The following is an 18,043-nucleotide window of genomic DNA, read 5'->3' on the forward strand; positions in this document are numbered from 1 at the left end:
GCCCCACTGCTCTGGGACCTATGGTGCCACCAGTCTGCTTGCAGTTGTCAGTTATCGTCAGGTATGTGGATGATCAGGGCTTTATTCAGTAACGTTTCTTGGGACGTTTCAGTAACGTTTCAAGTGGGCGAGATGTGCAGTCTGTGTTTGACTTTATGCATTTTGAGATGTCTGAGTTTAAGTTCATAGAGAAACTCGTTGTCCAAACCTACGATGGAGCAGCTGTAATGGAATGTATCTGCTATTTGTATTTACAGCTAAGTCCCCTCCTGTTCCCTGATTAAGAGGGGATGACTACTCCACTCCACGACCTTTGTCAACTTTCTCCTGACATGAACTGAAGCCCTGTCTCATGTGGCCACTCATCCACTGGCACATTGAATGTTTCCCCTCCAAGCACTGAGTACCGCTATAAATGTTCTCTCATTCCTGTATGTGGAGTTGATCACAAACACAATCACATTATTACACATCAATGATTTTACTCCTTGCTTGGACTAACTCATTCTTAGCTCTTTTGTCTAATTGTGTAGTGTGTTGTGTTATTGTTTTTTGTCTTCCCAATCAAATCCTTCCCTGCACTGGTCAAGCCTCTGAACACCTCAACTCATGCCTCATTACCTCATTCAATCACTGCTGTGATCCCTTTCCCACACACATTGTAAGTAGCCCTCTCATTCCCCATAATATTCTACCATAAATGCATTTATTAAATGCTTTAGGTTAAAATAATTAGTCTTTGACGAGTTTTGAAACACACTTTGTCATCTCTGTGCGTTACACGCCTATACAGTTGGTCTCCCATCCTCCTCAATTTTTCAAGTCACCAGCCTCTACTGATTCGGTTGTGTCTAAACTAAAACTACCCATCTGTACTGTCAGGCACAACAGAGTATGGGCTATTATAGATTACAACAGTCTCTCTATAATAGCCCATACTGTGGTCTACCTTGTCAAAAAATATCCACCTTTCCAGTACTAGTCTGGTCTGCACTACAAAACAACTTCGAACCATTTTGTACACAATGCGTCATCAGCTGTGTTCAAACCGCTTTCAGGATTGGCCATTGATTGATTGATTGGAAGGGGAATACAGACTTGTAAAATGATTGGAGGCACAACTACTATACTACAGCAGCCATTGAAACAAGTAATGGGCAGTCAACAGCTTGTAAACAAATATGTCCTCTTAGCTTGACCCAAAGGATATACACTACATTACAGTACATTATTATTTTTTACTTCTTTATTATTCAAAATATCAGATATTTATATACAGTATGTCTGACTTAATTAGGCTGAAGATATGCCTTCACTTATGTTTAAAGGGATAGTTCACCCAAATGACAAAATGACACATTGGTTTCCTCACCCTGTAAGGAGTCTATGGACAAGGTATGACAGCAATCCATTCTAATGTTTTAGCATTTGTGGCACAAATCCCATTCAAGTTATGGTACTGATATTACCACTTTTCGCGCATCATGTTAAAATCATCCGAAAGTATCTAAAATTAACTGTGAAGCTCAACAAAGTAACTTATATTGGTTGAGCTTCACATTAAATTTGAGATACTTTCAGATGATGTGGACATGATGCGCAAAAAATGCTAATACTGGTACCATGACTTGAATGGGATGTGTCAGGGAAACTAAACCAAATAATGGATTGCTGTCGTACCATAGACTGCTTACATGGTAAGGAAACTAATGTGTCATTTTGTAATTTGGATGAACTATCCCTTTAAGTAAGAAGTCTTTTTCATGGGGTTGATCCTGTTTTAATGTAATATTTCATCTGAATGCTTTTTACTACTACTCTATACTGTATGAATAATTTTATCTGAACTTTCTCCTGAATGTATTAGTACATTTTTCAACTAGAAAAAGATACAAAATAAATAATGACGTACTGTACAAAGTCACACGTTATCACACTGTCTCTCTTCCAGAGGGTGTCTTGTTCTGTACTTACATCTGAGTTGAAGCGTAGTTGACAGATGTTACAGGAAATCACTTGTTTTTTCTTCAGAGGGATGGGGACCCCAAATGTGTGGTTTATTACAGCTTTCTGCACGGGATCCATCTGGAAGACAAGAAGACAGGAGTGCCACTGTTAAGTGTCGAACCGACAGAGATAGAGAGTGAGAGACGGGAGAGAGGGAGATATAGAGAGCTCTCTTCCATCTAACTAACACATTAGCTGGCTTCCACAGACTAGCAGCACCCCAAGATCAGTGGAGAGTGAACACCTTGAAGGAGGACAGATGGTAGCCTGGTAGTGTTCACTACCCAGTGACACTCATCTACAGAGAAAGGTGTTAAAGACATACAGTGCCTTCGAAAAGTATTCAAACCCCTTGACTTTTTCCACATTTTGTTACATTACAGCCTTATTCTAAAATTGATTAAATAAAAACAACTCCTCAGCAATCTACACACAATATCCCACAATAACAAAAAATCTTTGTATTTTCTTTAGCAAATGTATTAAAAATAAAAAACAGAAATACCTTTTTTACATAAGTATTCAGAACTTTTGCTATGAGACTAGAAATTGACCTAGGTGCATCTTGTTTCCATCCTTGAGATGTTTCCACAACTTTAACTTTATTACCTGTGGTAAATTCAATTGATTGGACATGATTTGGAAAGGCACACACCTGTCTATATAAGGTCCCACAGTTGACAGTGCATGTCAGAGCAAAAACCCAACCATGAGATCGAAGAAGCTCTGAGACAGGATTGTGTTGAGGCACAGATCTGGGGAAGGGTACTAACACATTTCTGCTGCATTGAAGGTCCCCAAGAACACAGTGGCCTCCATCATTCTTAAATGGAAGAAACACCAAGACTCTTCCTAGAGCTGGCTGCCCGGCCAGACTGAGCAATCGTGGGAGAAGGGCCATGGTCAGGGAGGACTGAAATGGTCCTCCCACACAGACAGTGTGGTGAAGAAGGTGCAACAGCGCCTACTCAACCTCAGGAGGCTGAATAAATTTGGCTTGTCACCTAAAACCCTCACAAACTTTTACAGGTGCACAATTGAGAGCATCCTGTAAGGCTGTATCACCGCCTGGTACGGCAGGACACCTACAGCACCTGATGTCACAGGAAGGCCAAGAAGATCATCAAGAACAACAACCACCCAAGCCACTGCCTTTTCACCCCACTACCACCCAGAAGGCGAGGTCAGTACAGGTGCATCAAAGCTGGGACCGAGAGACTGAAAAACAGCTTATATCTCAAGGCCATCAGACTGTTAAACAGCCATCACTAACATAGAGAGGCTGCTGCCTACATACAGACTTGAAGTCATTGGCCACTTTAATAAATGGATCACTAGTCATTTTAATAGTGCCACTTTAATAATGTTTCCATGTCTTGCATTACTCATGTCATATGTACAGTATATACTGTACTGTATTTAATACCATCAATTGCAACTTGCCTATGCCGCTCTGTCATTGCTCATCCATATACTTATGTATATATTCTTATTCCATTCCTTTACTTAGATTTCTGTGTATTAGGTAGTTTTTGTGGAATTGTTAGATTACATGTTAGATATTGCTGCACTGTCAGAACTAGAAGCACAAGCATACACTCGCAATAACATCTGCGAACAATGTGTATGTGACCAATAACATTTTATTTTATTTTATTTGACCAAGAACCTGATGGTCACTCTGGCAGAGCTCTAGAGTTCCTCTGTGGAGATGGGAGAAACTTCCAGAAGGACAACCATCTCTGCAGCACTCCACCAATCAGGCCTTTATGGTAGAGTGGCCAGATGGAAATCCACTCCTCAGTAAAAGGCACATGACAGCCCGCTTGGAGTTTGCCAAAAGGCATCTAAAGGACTCTCAGACCATGAGAAACAAGATTCGCTGGTCTGATGAAACCAAGATTGAACTCTTTGGCCTGAACGCCAAGCGTCACATCTGGAGGAAACCTGGCACCATCCCTTCGGTGAAGCATGGTGGTGGCAGCATCATGCTGTGTGGATGCTCAGGACCTCAGACTGAGGTGAAGGTTCACCTTCAACAGGACAACATCCCTAAGCACACAGTCAAGACAACGCAAGAGTGACTTTGGGACAAATCTGAATGTCCTTGAGTGGCCCAGCCAGAGCCCGGACTTGAACGTGATGTGCAAATATGCAAACATTTCTACAAACCTGTTTTTGCTTCGTCATTATCGGGTATTGTGTGTAGCTTGATGAGGGGGAAAAAACTATTTGTGGAAAAAGTCAAGGGGTCTGAATACTTTCCAAATGCATTGTATTTGATGCTCTCTCTCCTACCTCTTGCTAGCTCACATAGAATATTATGAAATCTGGATTACACAGAAGAGAGAACAGATACAAAAATCTGTCGAGATGCAAGTCGTTCTTGGCCAGAGAGTCAATTATTCTACCATTCTATCTATGCCATTAGTTATTCTATCCAATTAGAGATATGACAAGACATGAGTCAGGCAGGGGCTAAATCCATTATATAGTTGAAGAAACAAAAAGAAGAAGTTCCTGGAGTTCATGAGGGATTTCCAGTTTGGAGAGAGAGAGAGAGAGAGAGTGCGTGTTGCATGTGGGGTCTGAGCTATATGCACCCTGTTCTCTCTCCAGGGTCATAAATACACCTGCTTTTGATTCTTCTGAGTAGATCAAAGCTAATTGTTTGCCTGCTGTTTGTATGCCTGCTTGTATACCTTCCAGCTGTGCATGTTTTATGCATTCACATATGCCTATATGAGCCCAAGCACGATTAAAAATGTTTAAAAGTATAATAATAATGATTGTGCCATTATACAATATATAGCCTAATAGCCTACCCACATATGTCAGAAAAAAACATTTTTTTTTTAATTATTTGAGATGTCTTTGGTACATCATTGGTCTAGTCTATACTCTAAAATTAAACAAATTCAAGTAATCGCCTTTCAATCAATCAAATGTATTTATGAAGCCCTTTTTACATCAGCCAATGTCACAAAGTGCTGTATAGAAACCCAGCCTAAAACCCCAAACAGCAAGCAATGCAGAAGCCTTTGAGTGTGGACTACATTATTAAGCATACTGGATGGACTGGGACTGGTTACCTTATGCTATGCTTTCTATCCATGAGTCTGGGAGAGAACGTATTGGCCTAGGCGATGCTGTTGGTTCATTGATTGTGCAGGTCACCTTACGGATTTAGCCTACAATTATAGTGAATTTGCATTTGATTTTGAATAGCCAAGTAATAGGGAATTCTTATATCAATCTCTTCTCTCCCATTCATTCCTTTCTCGAGTGCGCAAAGATAGGGGTCAGTTTAATAAAATATGTTTGGTTGTGATATTTTTTTGTATTGATGTTCTCAAACATATTTCACCTGGTTTCCCAAAGTAAGCACTGGGTAGCTGCAGGAAGAGGGTTGGAGAGCACCTGCCATACAGAGTTGGGTGGAATATCACCTGTCGCACAGCGAGAGGCTGCATGCTCCTCAAAAAGTGGTTGATGCGTGAAGTGAAATAAGTGTTCTTATAAACCCAGACATTTCTACAGTATATGCAAAGAGGAGGATCCCAGTTCTTACTAAATTTATTGCTCAGCTGCTCAGGTATAAAACCGGTGTAGCCTAACAGGCATGATTTAAACTGCAGGAAAGTGGCCTCCATTTAGCTATACGAGTGCCCCTGTTCTGCCCCTGTTCCTACCCATTTGATAATGACCATTCTAAATCGAAACCAAATTTGACATATTAGTAAAAACAAGATTAAATTGAGAATACTCTGATGGGTGGAAATATGATCACCTCATGAGAGAACAAGGTGTGCAGCTTGAGGCAAGCAACAGAGCTCAATATTTTTTGGTAACTTTTTCAAATAGTCAATAGCCTATAGTCACATCATATATTTTTTGATTTTGGATAATTCACAACTAAATTAGTCATATAACTCTAAATCTAGTGTATAGGACATGTTTCAAATTATCACTTTTACGCTCAACACAGCTACTTCATATGCGCACTCGCACCTGAAAAATATTATTTGTATTTTATTCAGCTAAGTTCAATTATAGAATTCTTACAATAAAACCATATATTTATATTCATAATTATAATCATAAAATAATGGCACAGACTTATAAGCAAATCCTGTCTGCTAAATGAACTAGCCTACAGACCGCTGCTCCCAAGTGGCTAGCACTAAGGCACCTCGTCTTAGTGCTAGAGCCGTCACTACAGACACCCTGGTTTGAATCCACGGGCCATGATTGGGAGTCCCATAGGGCGGCGCTCAATTGGCCCAGCGTCATCTGGGTTTGGCCGGTGTAGGACGTCATTGTAAATAAGAATTTGTTCTTAACTGACTTGCCTGGTGTAATTGTTTTAATGTACAGCCAATGGCATGGCATACAGCCAGATAACATACAGTACAATACAGGCCGACTCATATTCGGTTCATCTGAAATACATTTTCTTCATATCATATTGTTTCTTTAGACATACCTAAAATAAATTATGGATTTATTGTGATGGTGTTTGGATGTATTATACTTTTTCAAATGTACTGTAGATGTTCCAAAGGCACACATCTGTGCCTTGTATGCGTGGAGGCCTGGAGATGCTAAACATGTTTGTGTTAATTAACGGGCAATTACAATGAGACCGGCAGTAATTTGCATGACAATAACTGTCTGATAAATTTCGTGACCGCCACTGCTCTACTCACACCACAACACCATGCCACATTACAACAACACAACCCTAGAAAAGTGACTTTATCTATCATTCAGTGACTGATAATTACATTCCAGTGATAAGCAGGCAGAGAGAGCTGCAGGGGTAAGGGCAGATTCAGGCTGTTCAGATGGCTGTCACTGTCCAAGGAATTTCAATTACAACTTGTTGTCATCCCTTGTTCACCACATCAACGCAAATAATAGGAAATCACTTCTGGTAAAGAAATAGTTAACTAATAAACCTCACAACCATAGCTGCGGGAAAAATCAGAATATTTTTTTTACAATTAATAAACAAACAAAAAAGCGGACCAATATAGCACAGGCAATAAAAACACTGCATCAGCACCACCACCAAACGTCTTCCTACAGCACGCAACCCCTCTCACTCTATCACTACACAGGTTCAATACAGCAGGTAAAACTTACTACAGTGTAGAGTAGATACAGTATGCTATCATAAATAATTATCCATTCAGCATGTCGATAAGGCACTCGGTGTGCCAGTGTCATAGGCCTGACTAACTAAGACTGAGGATCAGACTTAGTGTGGGAAAGAAAATGCACTAATTCATTGTGGTTGACGTGTCTCTTACCAAGTGCACCTTCTCTGATGAAGGTAATCACAGACTGAAAGCTTAGCAAATTAAAACAAAGAAATTGCATCTGATGAAATGTGCAGAAACTTTTCCCACTTGCCAGTTTTTCTTTCAGTAGCCTAAATATTGTGTTTCATGGATTATATAATGAAAGCAGCTGCAGAGGTAAACAAAGACATCGATCCACCATCTGTAGGTTTTGTATTCCTGAATACACTGAGTTTCTGACACCTGCAGAGCGGTTTGTTCTCAACAGGTTTATTGATTCAGAACACACAGTAGTACAGTTACTACAGAACAGAACAGTGATGCTGCAACAATGAAGAAATCACCCTGGATATGTTCCAACACCATACTCCCTCCTCGATATGAAAATACATCTCTTTTAACAACATAACCCTAAAGCCTACTGGAAGCAAAACATTTATTTTATACTAAATGTTTTATTCTTTTGGAAACATTGAGAGAGATCTGTCCACCGCTGTTAAACCTCCATTCCTTATATTACCATTATGACTTGGAATGGTTTGGAATCTCCTGTTTTACGTCTGTATTGTACACCTGTCAACTCCTTATGGTCATTGCCATGTTTAATGTGTTGGCAAGATAGTACAAAAAGATCTGGGATCAGTCTAATGCATGCAGCACTTGATACAGTTCCTGTATTTAAACAATGTTACAGAATTAGAATTGAACCTGTTTATCCCAAAGGTGCTAATAACAGCCTGTCTGGATTGGGTTATAGAGCACATTTGATGTTTGTGTTCGCACATGTGTGGGTTCGTGTCTGCGTGTATTTTTGTGTGGAGCCTCACTGTTCTTCACGCTGAGTTGATGGGTACAGACACTAATTATAAATACACACCCGCTCGGTGACATGACCAAAATAAACATGATTCTGCTTCACAAATTGCACCCTATTCCATTGACAGTGCACTAGAACCCATAGGGCTCTGGTCAAAAGTAGTGCACTACATGGGGAATTGGGTGCCATTTGGGACGAAACCTTAGAGTGTGAATGTCTGGACAGGAAAAGCCTTTAGATTCTGTGCTGTAGTAGCCTGGTCCCAGATCTGTTTGTACTGTCTCACCAATGCCTATGTCATTCCTATGTGCTTGGTGTGACAATGACCATAGGAGTTGGCAAGACAGCACAAACAGATCTGGGACCAGGCAATTACTGTAGCCCTTTCAAGAGGGAACCTAGGGTGTAGTAATCATACTTCTGAAAGGCAGAATACGGAAAAGAGCCGCAGTGAGACTATAGCTCAAATTCTAATGTCATAGTCAGGCTTTGGAGCATATTGTTGTTTTGTTGTCACTGTGGTTTTCTAGTGTCTTCCCATTGTTTCCAACCAGACAAAACCTCAGCAGAACACTCAATAAACAAAACTCATTCTAAATACTTGTGTTTCTGTTCTGTTCTGTCACTTTGTATCGTATATTATTCATTACACTGGGAAATATTGAAAACCTTTTGTCATCTACCCTAAGAGCTCATGCTTGTCAAATCACTTTTGTTTACACAGAATAGGCTACCGCCAACAGCACGTGTGCTGTAAATATCTTGGGCTTAATAGCTGTCTGTAAAATGGAACAGAACTTGGCTACAGTAAAGCTAATGACAAACAGGAGGATGAAAGATGGTAGCTTCCTAAATGGCATGAGATTGCCTATATAGTGCACATCTTTTGACCAGAGCATTGTGGGCCCTGGTTAAAAAGTTGTGCACTTTATAGGGAACAAGATGCCATATGGGACACCATCAGTGTGTTATATTTTGCAATTCGTTTTTTCTTCGAAATGTCTTGAAAAATAAATGTCCCTGGAATAACTTGTGGAAAATATTTCATGTTGGTGTCATCATTATAGTCACACTGTATAATCAACATCACTCCCACCAACATGAACTCATCAACTCAGTGCACTACCGCTTAATAGTCAATGACAGCAGTAGAGCCATTATGTCAGGTTTAGATGGGTCTGTCTAAGCTAGTGGAAACACACTGGACTGTGCTGAGATAAACTGGAGCAAGACCTGGGTTCAAATACTATTAAAAATATTTCAAATACTATTGTGTGTTTGCTCTAGCCTTGTCTGGTGGACAGGGTTGGGACGTTTCATATGTTTCTGTTGGTTCTATGCAATCAGCCAGCCTCAATCAATCACAGATAGAGTATTTTAAATGATTTCGAGTAGTGTTCAAATCCAGGTCTGAGCTGGAGACCAGCGCTGTGAGGCAGAGTATTCCTGACAGTTTGCCGTGACCACAGGCGAAGATCTCACTAACTTTGCTAAAGAGTGTTGTCACATCGGTCCATGGCAGGTCTGGGAACACAGGCATTAGCTGGCGAGTCCTCTTGCCTGCCTCTCAGTCCCTCTCATCAGAACAGTGTTCTGTCTGACTCTGCAGGTTGGAGAAGACATATAAATAGAATGGAAATAGGGTTCAAAAAGGGTTCTTTGGCTGTCCCCATAGGAGAACCCTTTTTGGTTTCAGGTAGAACTCTTTTTGGTTCCATGTAGAACCCTCTGGGGAAAGGGTTCAGCTGAATAACCCTTTTAGGTTCTAAATAGCACCTTTTTTTCTCTAACTCTCTCAGTCGATTTTTCATGATATGTCATATTTCCACCTGCCACATCAACTGTCAAAGTGAGATGTATTTTTGGCAAGATAAAAGAAAGAATCGATTTTTGTTTCCTCTTTAATTTTTGGAGGAGTGAAATCGATGCCTTGACGGTGAACTGCAGTGCTTTCTCTCTCTCTCTCTCTTTCCTTCTTTCTCTCTCTCATTCTGTCTCACTCACACTTCTGTTGTGCATTTGCCGTTAAGATTCTTAGGATTCAAACAAGAACACTGAAATCTAAGATCAATAAACTACAAGTACACAAGATGAAAGGACAAGCATCCAGGGGGTGCATCAATCTGCCTCACACTACAGAAACAGGAGATGGTCTCCTGTCCTATGGGACATTCTGGCTCGGGCAAGCATTACTGGCTCGGGCAAGCATTACTGGCTCGGGCAAGCATTACTGGCTCGGGCAAGCATTACTGGCTCGGGCAAGCATTACTGGCTCGGGCAAGCATTACTGGCTCGGGCAAGCATTACTGGCTCGGGCAAGCATTACTGGCTCGGGCAAGCATTACTTACAAGAAATGAAAGCAGCGATTTCTTACCGTGTTAAAATTAGGGAAGAGTCCCACAGCAGAGGACGTGTCCACTTGGTGGAAGGGCATAAAGGGTTTCATATCCAGAGTGGACTGCATCATCAGAGACGGAGTTCGCACCAGCGCAGGCAGCGTGTTGCTATGGCATGAACTTCCTGTGGAGATGGAGAGATAGCGAGAGAAATAGGGGGAAATGGAGAGAGATAAGACAGAGAGATGAATAGGGAGATAGATGGAGAGAAACATGGAGAGTGAGAGGAGAGAGAGAGGGACAGAGAAATGGAAAGAAAGGGAGAGAGAAAGAGGGAGATGGAGAGAGAGAGAGATGGAGACAGAGAGTTGAATAGGGAGATAGATGTAGAGAAACATGGAGAGAGAGAGGAGAGAGAGAGGGAAAGATAAATGGAAAGAGAGCGGGAGAGAGAAAGAGTGTGGGTAAAGGGAAAAACGGAGAGAGAGAAACATTAACACATTTGAGGGTGGTGGGATGCAGGGTTTCTATACATGACATACATAAGAAGCTAACATGCAGAGAAAAGAGCAGCACACACTGTGGCTGTGGGGAGCACTGTGGCAGAGAATAGTGGAAAGTAACTCATCATGTCTTAAATGAAGCATAACCAACATCTCCACTGTCTCATAGGCAAGGCTAAGAAGTGGTGTGAATGTGACAAGAATATGAGCACCTATTTGAAGTTGGTGTGCGTGTGTATGGACATGGTATGGTGTGATATGAGTCACCCTGCAGGTAGGCTGGAGGAATGGGGTAGTATGTTGGTGTAAAGGGATGGATCTAGGAGAATAATGATGAGTCTGGGACTGGGGAGATGATCTGGGGCATAGGATGGGAATGGAAATAGGGCTAGAGCAGCGAGCTCGAGCTGGGGCTGGGGCTTGCTTGGGATGGGGCTGGCTGGGGAAAGAGGTTGGGGCTGAGAGCACGGCTCTGTGAACTGCCTAATGCCTGCCTGCATTATCCTGGGCTCTGTGAACTGCCTAATGCCTGCCTGCATTATCCTGGGCTCTGTGAGAGAGGATGCTGCAGATGTACACCTGCAGGGGGTTTATTCAGAATTTACAACATCATTCCCAACTAAACTCTGCTGCTTACCTGATAAATCACACAGCAGGCTAGTTATATCCTGCTCCCTCACAGAACTCAAAGTTAACCTCACAATGAACATAGAACCTATAATAACCTAGATTCTTCTCTCGTAAAGGGGTATATAAGCTTTTATCATTACGGCTTTCTGTCTGCCACTTATAATAATAGTATTATAAACACACTGATACCCTCATCTGTAATCCTGTCCAGACCATAAACAGATCATACCTGATACAAGGCAGTTCATTGGTAACATAGTTATATCTGCATATTTCTACTTTATATATGTCAAAGTGAAATAAATGTTATTGCTGGTTTACTTCAGACTTTCATACTGTATATATTATACTATATAAAAGCTTAATGGCCAAAGAAAGTCTATGGATCCCAGACCAAAATAAAGAATGATCTTAACTACAGTAGATAATCCACACAGAATTCAAAGTGCTCTTCTCTCCGTCTTCACTGCATATTATGCATGTTTGTGTGTGTGTGTGTGTGTGTGTGTGTGTGTTTGTGTGTATGTGTACAGGAGCTCATCTCAGGAGAGATTTAATAGCAGGTGAGAGGATGAGTAACAATATTTAATTCTCGGAAACCCACAAGCAGACATCTGAGTGCTGACACACACATGCAAGCACGCACGCACACACACACACACACACAGACAAACACACACACACCAACAAATAGGTGCTAATATTATTGTCAGATATTCAAAAGGAACAACATTTTTCAAAAAGGAGAACAAAATCAAGCTATTGCTTCAAATCTCCCTTCATTCTCCTGAGTGGCACAGTGGCACTGTATCTAAGGCACTGTATCCCAGTGCAAGAGGTGTCACTACAGTCCCTGGTTCAAATCCAGGCTGTATCACATCCAGCCATGATTGGAAGTCCCACAGGGCAGCACACAATTAACCCAGCGTCGTCCGGGTTTGGCCGGGGTGGGGCGCCATTGTAAATAAGAATTTGTTCTTAACTGACTGGCCTCGTTAAATAAAAAACTCTAAAAGACTTCATCATAGTGTGTACAACGCCAAGAGAGTATAACATGTCTATCTACGACATCTGTGTTAGTAGCTGACACAGCAGGGAAACTCTTCCAGCTAATTTCATAGAAATTAGATCATCCATCAAGAGACATTGTGATTTAATAAAGCTATGCAGGAGATCACTGTGATGAAACCAATGTTTAACATGGAGATAAAGATCTACTGAGGGTCTTGACTTTATATTGTACAGTATATAGAGATGTAATGTAATACTGCAATCTATACTGGAAAAGATAACCTGTCTTGTGATCATGTTGTCATAGAAGACAGATGGTTAGAACCTCTTTGTGTAGATATTTCCAGTGTTGACAGGAGTGAAATTGTTTGGAATTTAGTTTGTCATTCGATTTGTATGTGTCTGCTGTCAATGTGTCGGCTGCCAATTCATTATAACTGCATGAGCACGAGAACAGACGTCTTACATTGGCAACCGACCCCCAACATTATGAAAGAAAAAATGTATAATATCATGTGTGATCATATCATCCCAAGACCAAGAAACCAATAAACATTAGCATCAGACAATCAGTAACTCATGCTTTGCTCATGTGATGTAAAAGTAAATCATCTCAAACATTTTGCCCAGACTGGCTTGTCCAACTTCATGCCATAGGCTTCTCATTGTCAAAATGAAACCTCTTCAATACGCCTTCTACGCTATGGCACACGCACTTGTTATGTCCTTAAATCACCGATGTCCACACATTCTGTAGTTTACTTCACTTGAATCCAACACCACAACACATTAAAAAGATTGGGTAGAATAGTATGTCTGATGCCATGAAACAGTAAAGGATGAAATCCCTTTTTTGACTTTCAGTGTTAAAATTCATGGGTTGGTTTTATTGCTATTTATTATTATTTATTGCATCAGTCTGAACTTGTACAGATACCCATCGAAATGACTTAGCACAATGAAAATGTGTATCTTTGGAAGCGAAAACTGATTTTTTTATCTGTGCTGATGACTCAAACATGGTTATTTTGTTAACCCATAATAAAGACTTTGATGAGAAACACATGCGAGACCTTTGAAACAGGCACCCCAGTTCATAGCAGTGATGTTTTTGGAGCTAACGTTTACAAAGCCGTACCAGCAACAACAAAGCAACAAAAGAACATGGCACTGTTCCAATAACACTTGTTGATTTCTTTCTTATGAGAACAAACACAATTATGTCTTTATGAACATTTTATAGATCTGAAAACACAATGTAATAGATATACAGTGCCATCAAAATGTATTCAGACCACTTGACGTTTTCCACATTTGTTACGTTACAGCCTTATTCTAAAATTTATTTAAAAAAATGTTCCCCCTCATCAATCTACACACAATACGCGTGATAAAAATAATCTTGAAGAGTTGATTCCGATTGGTTAGACCAGCGTTGGATGGTCCTTGTCACGGATACATCCTGGTTGAGATTCTGCCTATAGGAGGGGAGAAACAAAATGGAATTGTGGTCAGATTTGCCGAACGGAGCGTAAAGGAGGGCCTTGTATCCATCACGTGTTACATCTGCTCCTGCCACGCCCCTATACTTCTCATCCTGGACCTCCCTAACCTGCCACCACACCCCAGTGCTCTCTCTCTCTCTCTCTCTCTCTCTCTCTCTCTCTCTCTGTGTATGTGATTGTGTGAGTGGAGACAGGTGTGCTGGAAGCAGAGCAGATTCCCACCAGCTGCAACCTGTTCCATAATCAAGAACCCTACAAATACTCAGCTCTGCCACTTCCATGCTGCCAGATCGTAGCCTCTACTCAGTCAGTCTACATTTCTAGCTGTTTATTGCTGCATAGATTTTGTTATCCTGTTGTGCCTTTTTTCCCTAGCCCCACACTGCTTTTTCTCTCCGCTACAGTCCCTTCTGCTCTCTGGTACCTATCTCCAGTCTCTTGTCTCCTCAGTCCTGCTTCCCTGCCCTGGATCCCCGCTCTACTGCTTCATTGGATTCCGCTCCAGACCTGCTTCTCCAGTTCCTAATCTCCTTTCCCTCAGCCTCAGTCCGGATTCCCTACTGCCCGCCCAAGATTCCCCTGGACTGCATCCCATCTCCTCTCCTGATTTTTAATAAATACATTGGTTACCTATCCTTGTCTAGTCGTCTAAGTCTGCGTTTGGGTTCACCTACTCCGCCCCGCGTAACATAGCGGAAGTTAGAGTAGCAGTGATCCAGTGTTTTGCCAGCCCGGGTACTACAATCAATATGCTGATAGAATTTAGATAGCCTTGTTCTCAAATTTGCTTTGTTAAAATCCCCAGCTCCAATAAATGCATCCTCAGGATATATGGATTCCAGTTTGCATAGTCCAGTGGAGTTCCTTGAGGGCCGTCGTGGTATCGGCTTGAGGGGGGATATACACGGCTGTGACAATAACCGACGAGAATTCAACGTATCCAAATCATATGTACCGTAAATATGTTTGCATGGTTGTCCAATTTCCCTGGTTCTGTAGTTCTAGTCATTAGAATGTCATTTGAAAGAGATGTACTCGAGACAAGATAAATATTGACTATTGCTGTAGAACTCACGTCCCTTCAAAATAACTCATCAATATTCAGAATACAGAATGAATACAGCCCTGTTACCTGGGAAACTGTACTGCCGATGGTTATTAAATACCAGCGAGCTCATAAGCGGAGAATTTTAAACACCTGTTAGCCTCTCTAGGCTAGATGGGACACTACCGTCCCATCTTTTAACAAGGCACACCTGTTAATTGAATGAAGCTGGTTGAGAGAATTCCAAGTGTGTGCAAAGCTGTCATCGAGGCAAGGGGTGGCTACTTTGAAGAATCTCAAATTTGAAATACATTTGTTTATTTGTCTAAAAGGATCGGACTGTTTTTTTCCATTTACTTCTAAAATGACATACCCAAATGTAACTTCCTGTATCTCAGAACCCGAAGCAAGGATATGCATATTCTTGATATAATTTAAATGGAAACACTTTGAAGTTGGTGGAAATGTGAAAATAATGTAGGAGAATATAACACATTAGACCACATGATTCCATTTGTGTTATTTCATTGTTTTTATGTCTTCACTATTATTCTATAATGTAGAAAATAGTAAAAATAAAGAAAGGCCCTTGAATGAGTAGGTGTGTCCAAACCTTAGACTGGTACTGTATGCTTGGGATCGATGACTGTACTGACTTACAACACAAGAGCAGATGCTTGTCTGAATGCTGTCAGATGCTGTGAAAAACACATTGGATTCTAGTGAGAAAATGTCACTAGAGTGCAGCACCATGAGATGCTACTTCCTTGAGGTGTTCAGTCTGAGATCGAGAGTGTTCAAATCTATGCTCCCTCTCCAGTACAGGTGGTGTAAGTCTGTTTGATCAACATCCAGCCTACCTGTGTATATTTTACCTTGACTGTGGTTGGATATCAAATGGCATCCTATTCCCTATTTGGTGCATTACTTTTGACCAGAGCCCTCTGGTTAAAAGTAGGGCACTATATAGGGAATGCAGTGCCATTTTGGTCACAGCCTGTATTTTCAGAGAACACTATGTTCGGCAGTCAAATGACCTAGTTGTCTCGTGGGTGGAATGTAACATTTTTCATAATTAATAAACATGATTTTTGTAACGGCTTTCGTCTGTTGAAGGAGAGTCGGACCAAAATGCAGCGTGGTGGTTACTCATGTTCTTTAATGAAAAAATAGCGATACATGAAATAACTAAATAAATACAAAAACAGCAAACGAAACGTGAAAACCTAATTACAGCCTATCTGGTGAACACTACACAGAGACAGGAACAATCACCCACAAAATACACAGTAAAACCCAGGCTACCTAAATATGGTTCACAATCAGAGACAACGAGAATCACCTGACTCTGATTGAGAACCCCCCTCAGGCAGCCAAGCCTATGCTAAACACACCCCTAATCAGCCACAATCCCAATGCCTACAAAAAAAAACAATACGACAACAAAATAAACCCATGTCACACCCTGGCCTGAACAAATAATTAAAGAAAACACAAAATACTAAGACCAAGGCGTGACAATTTTAAAATGATTCAATGTTTCAATGATAAACAGTTTTGTTATATTTCAGTTATCTGTGATATATTGAAAGTGTAATATTGGGATGTAAACTCAGCATTGAATACATTTCAACTCTATAGCTGATATGTAAGCCCATAACCATGTGTGTGAGGTGTATACTTTTGTTTCAAAGTAGATTTATTTAAGTCTACTAAGAAACACTCTGTGTGACCCTGATTTAGCCCACTGCTGTACAAAAATGCTTTTGTAAAAAATAAATTAGGAGGATCCTCCTCCTGCTGTTAGAGTTATGATGCCTTATGGAAAGACTTCAGAGGTCCACTGCAGAGATCCTTAATGGCTCATTTAATCTTTAAGTCTGATGCTGCTTTCTCAAACAGCCAGACTGAAAGAGTCTAGTCAGAGAAAGGGAGAGCCAAAGAGAGAGATAGAGAGAGATAGAAAAAGAGACAGATAGAGAGAGAGTGATAGAGAGAGAGAGAGACAGAAAGAGAGAGACAGAGAGAGAGAGAGAGAGAGAGAGAGAGAGAGAGAGAGAAAAGAGCTGTTAAATTCTATAACCACCTAAAAGGAAGCGATTCCCAAACCTTCCATTACAAAGCCATCACCTACAGAGAGATGAACCTGGAGAAGAGTCCCCTAAGCAAGCTGGTCTGGGGCTCTGTTCACAAACACAAACACACCATACAGAGCCCCAGGACAGCAGCACAATTAGACCCAACCAAATCATGAGAAAACAAAAAGATAATTACTTGACACATTGGAAAGAATTACCAAAAAAACAGAGCAAACAAGAATGCTATTTGGCCCTAAACAGAGAGTACACAGCGGCAGAATACCTGACCACTGTGACTGACCCAAAATTAAAGAAAGCTTTGACTATGTACAGACTCAGTGAGCATAGCCTTGCTATTGAGAAAGGCCGCCATAGGCAGACATGGCTCTCAAGAGAAGACAGGCTATGTGCTCACTGCCCACAAAATGAGGTGGAAACTGAGTTGCACTTCCTAACCTCCTGCCCAATGTACGACCATATTAGAGAGACATATTTCCCTCAGATTACACAGATCCACAAAGAATTCGAAAACAAATCCAATTTTGAAAAACTCCCATATCTACTGGGTGAAATTCCACAGTGTGCCATCACAGCAGCAAGATTTGTGACCTGCTGCCACGAGAAAAGGGCAACCAGTGAAGAACACACACCATTGTAAATACAACCCATATTTATGCTTATTTATTTTATCTTGTGTCCTTTAACCATTTGTACATTGTTAAAACACTGTATATATATATAATATGACATTTGTAATTTCACTTTATATATTCACTTTATATATTATCTACCTCACTTGCTTTG

General features: G+C 40.9%; 1 protein-coding gene across 3 annotated transcripts in view; it reads right to left on the reverse strand.

Moving 5' to 3' along the window:
• Positions 1-18,043, reverse strand: part of LOC112224306 (zinc finger protein 385B) — a 135,565-nt gene that overhangs the window by 38,990 nt on the left and 78,532 nt on the right. For all 3 annotated transcript variants that reach the window (XM_042319695.1, XM_042319698.1, XM_042319696.1), the window contains 2 exons: positions 10,506-10,651; positions 1,975-2,085 (listed from right to left, as the gene is read on the reverse strand). In XM_042319695.1, the coding sequence (XP_042175629.1) occupies positions 1,975-2,085; positions 10,506-10,651 (257 nt within the window). The remainder of the gene's footprint in view (positions 1-1,974; positions 2,086-10,505; positions 10,652-18,043) is intronic.

This window comes from Oncorhynchus tshawytscha, linkage group LG03 (genome assembly GCF_018296145.1).
Source record: "Oncorhynchus tshawytscha isolate Ot180627B linkage group LG03, Otsh_v2.0, whole genome shotgun sequence".
NCBI lineage: Eukaryota > Metazoa > Chordata > Actinopteri > Salmoniformes > Salmonidae > Oncorhynchus > Oncorhynchus tshawytscha.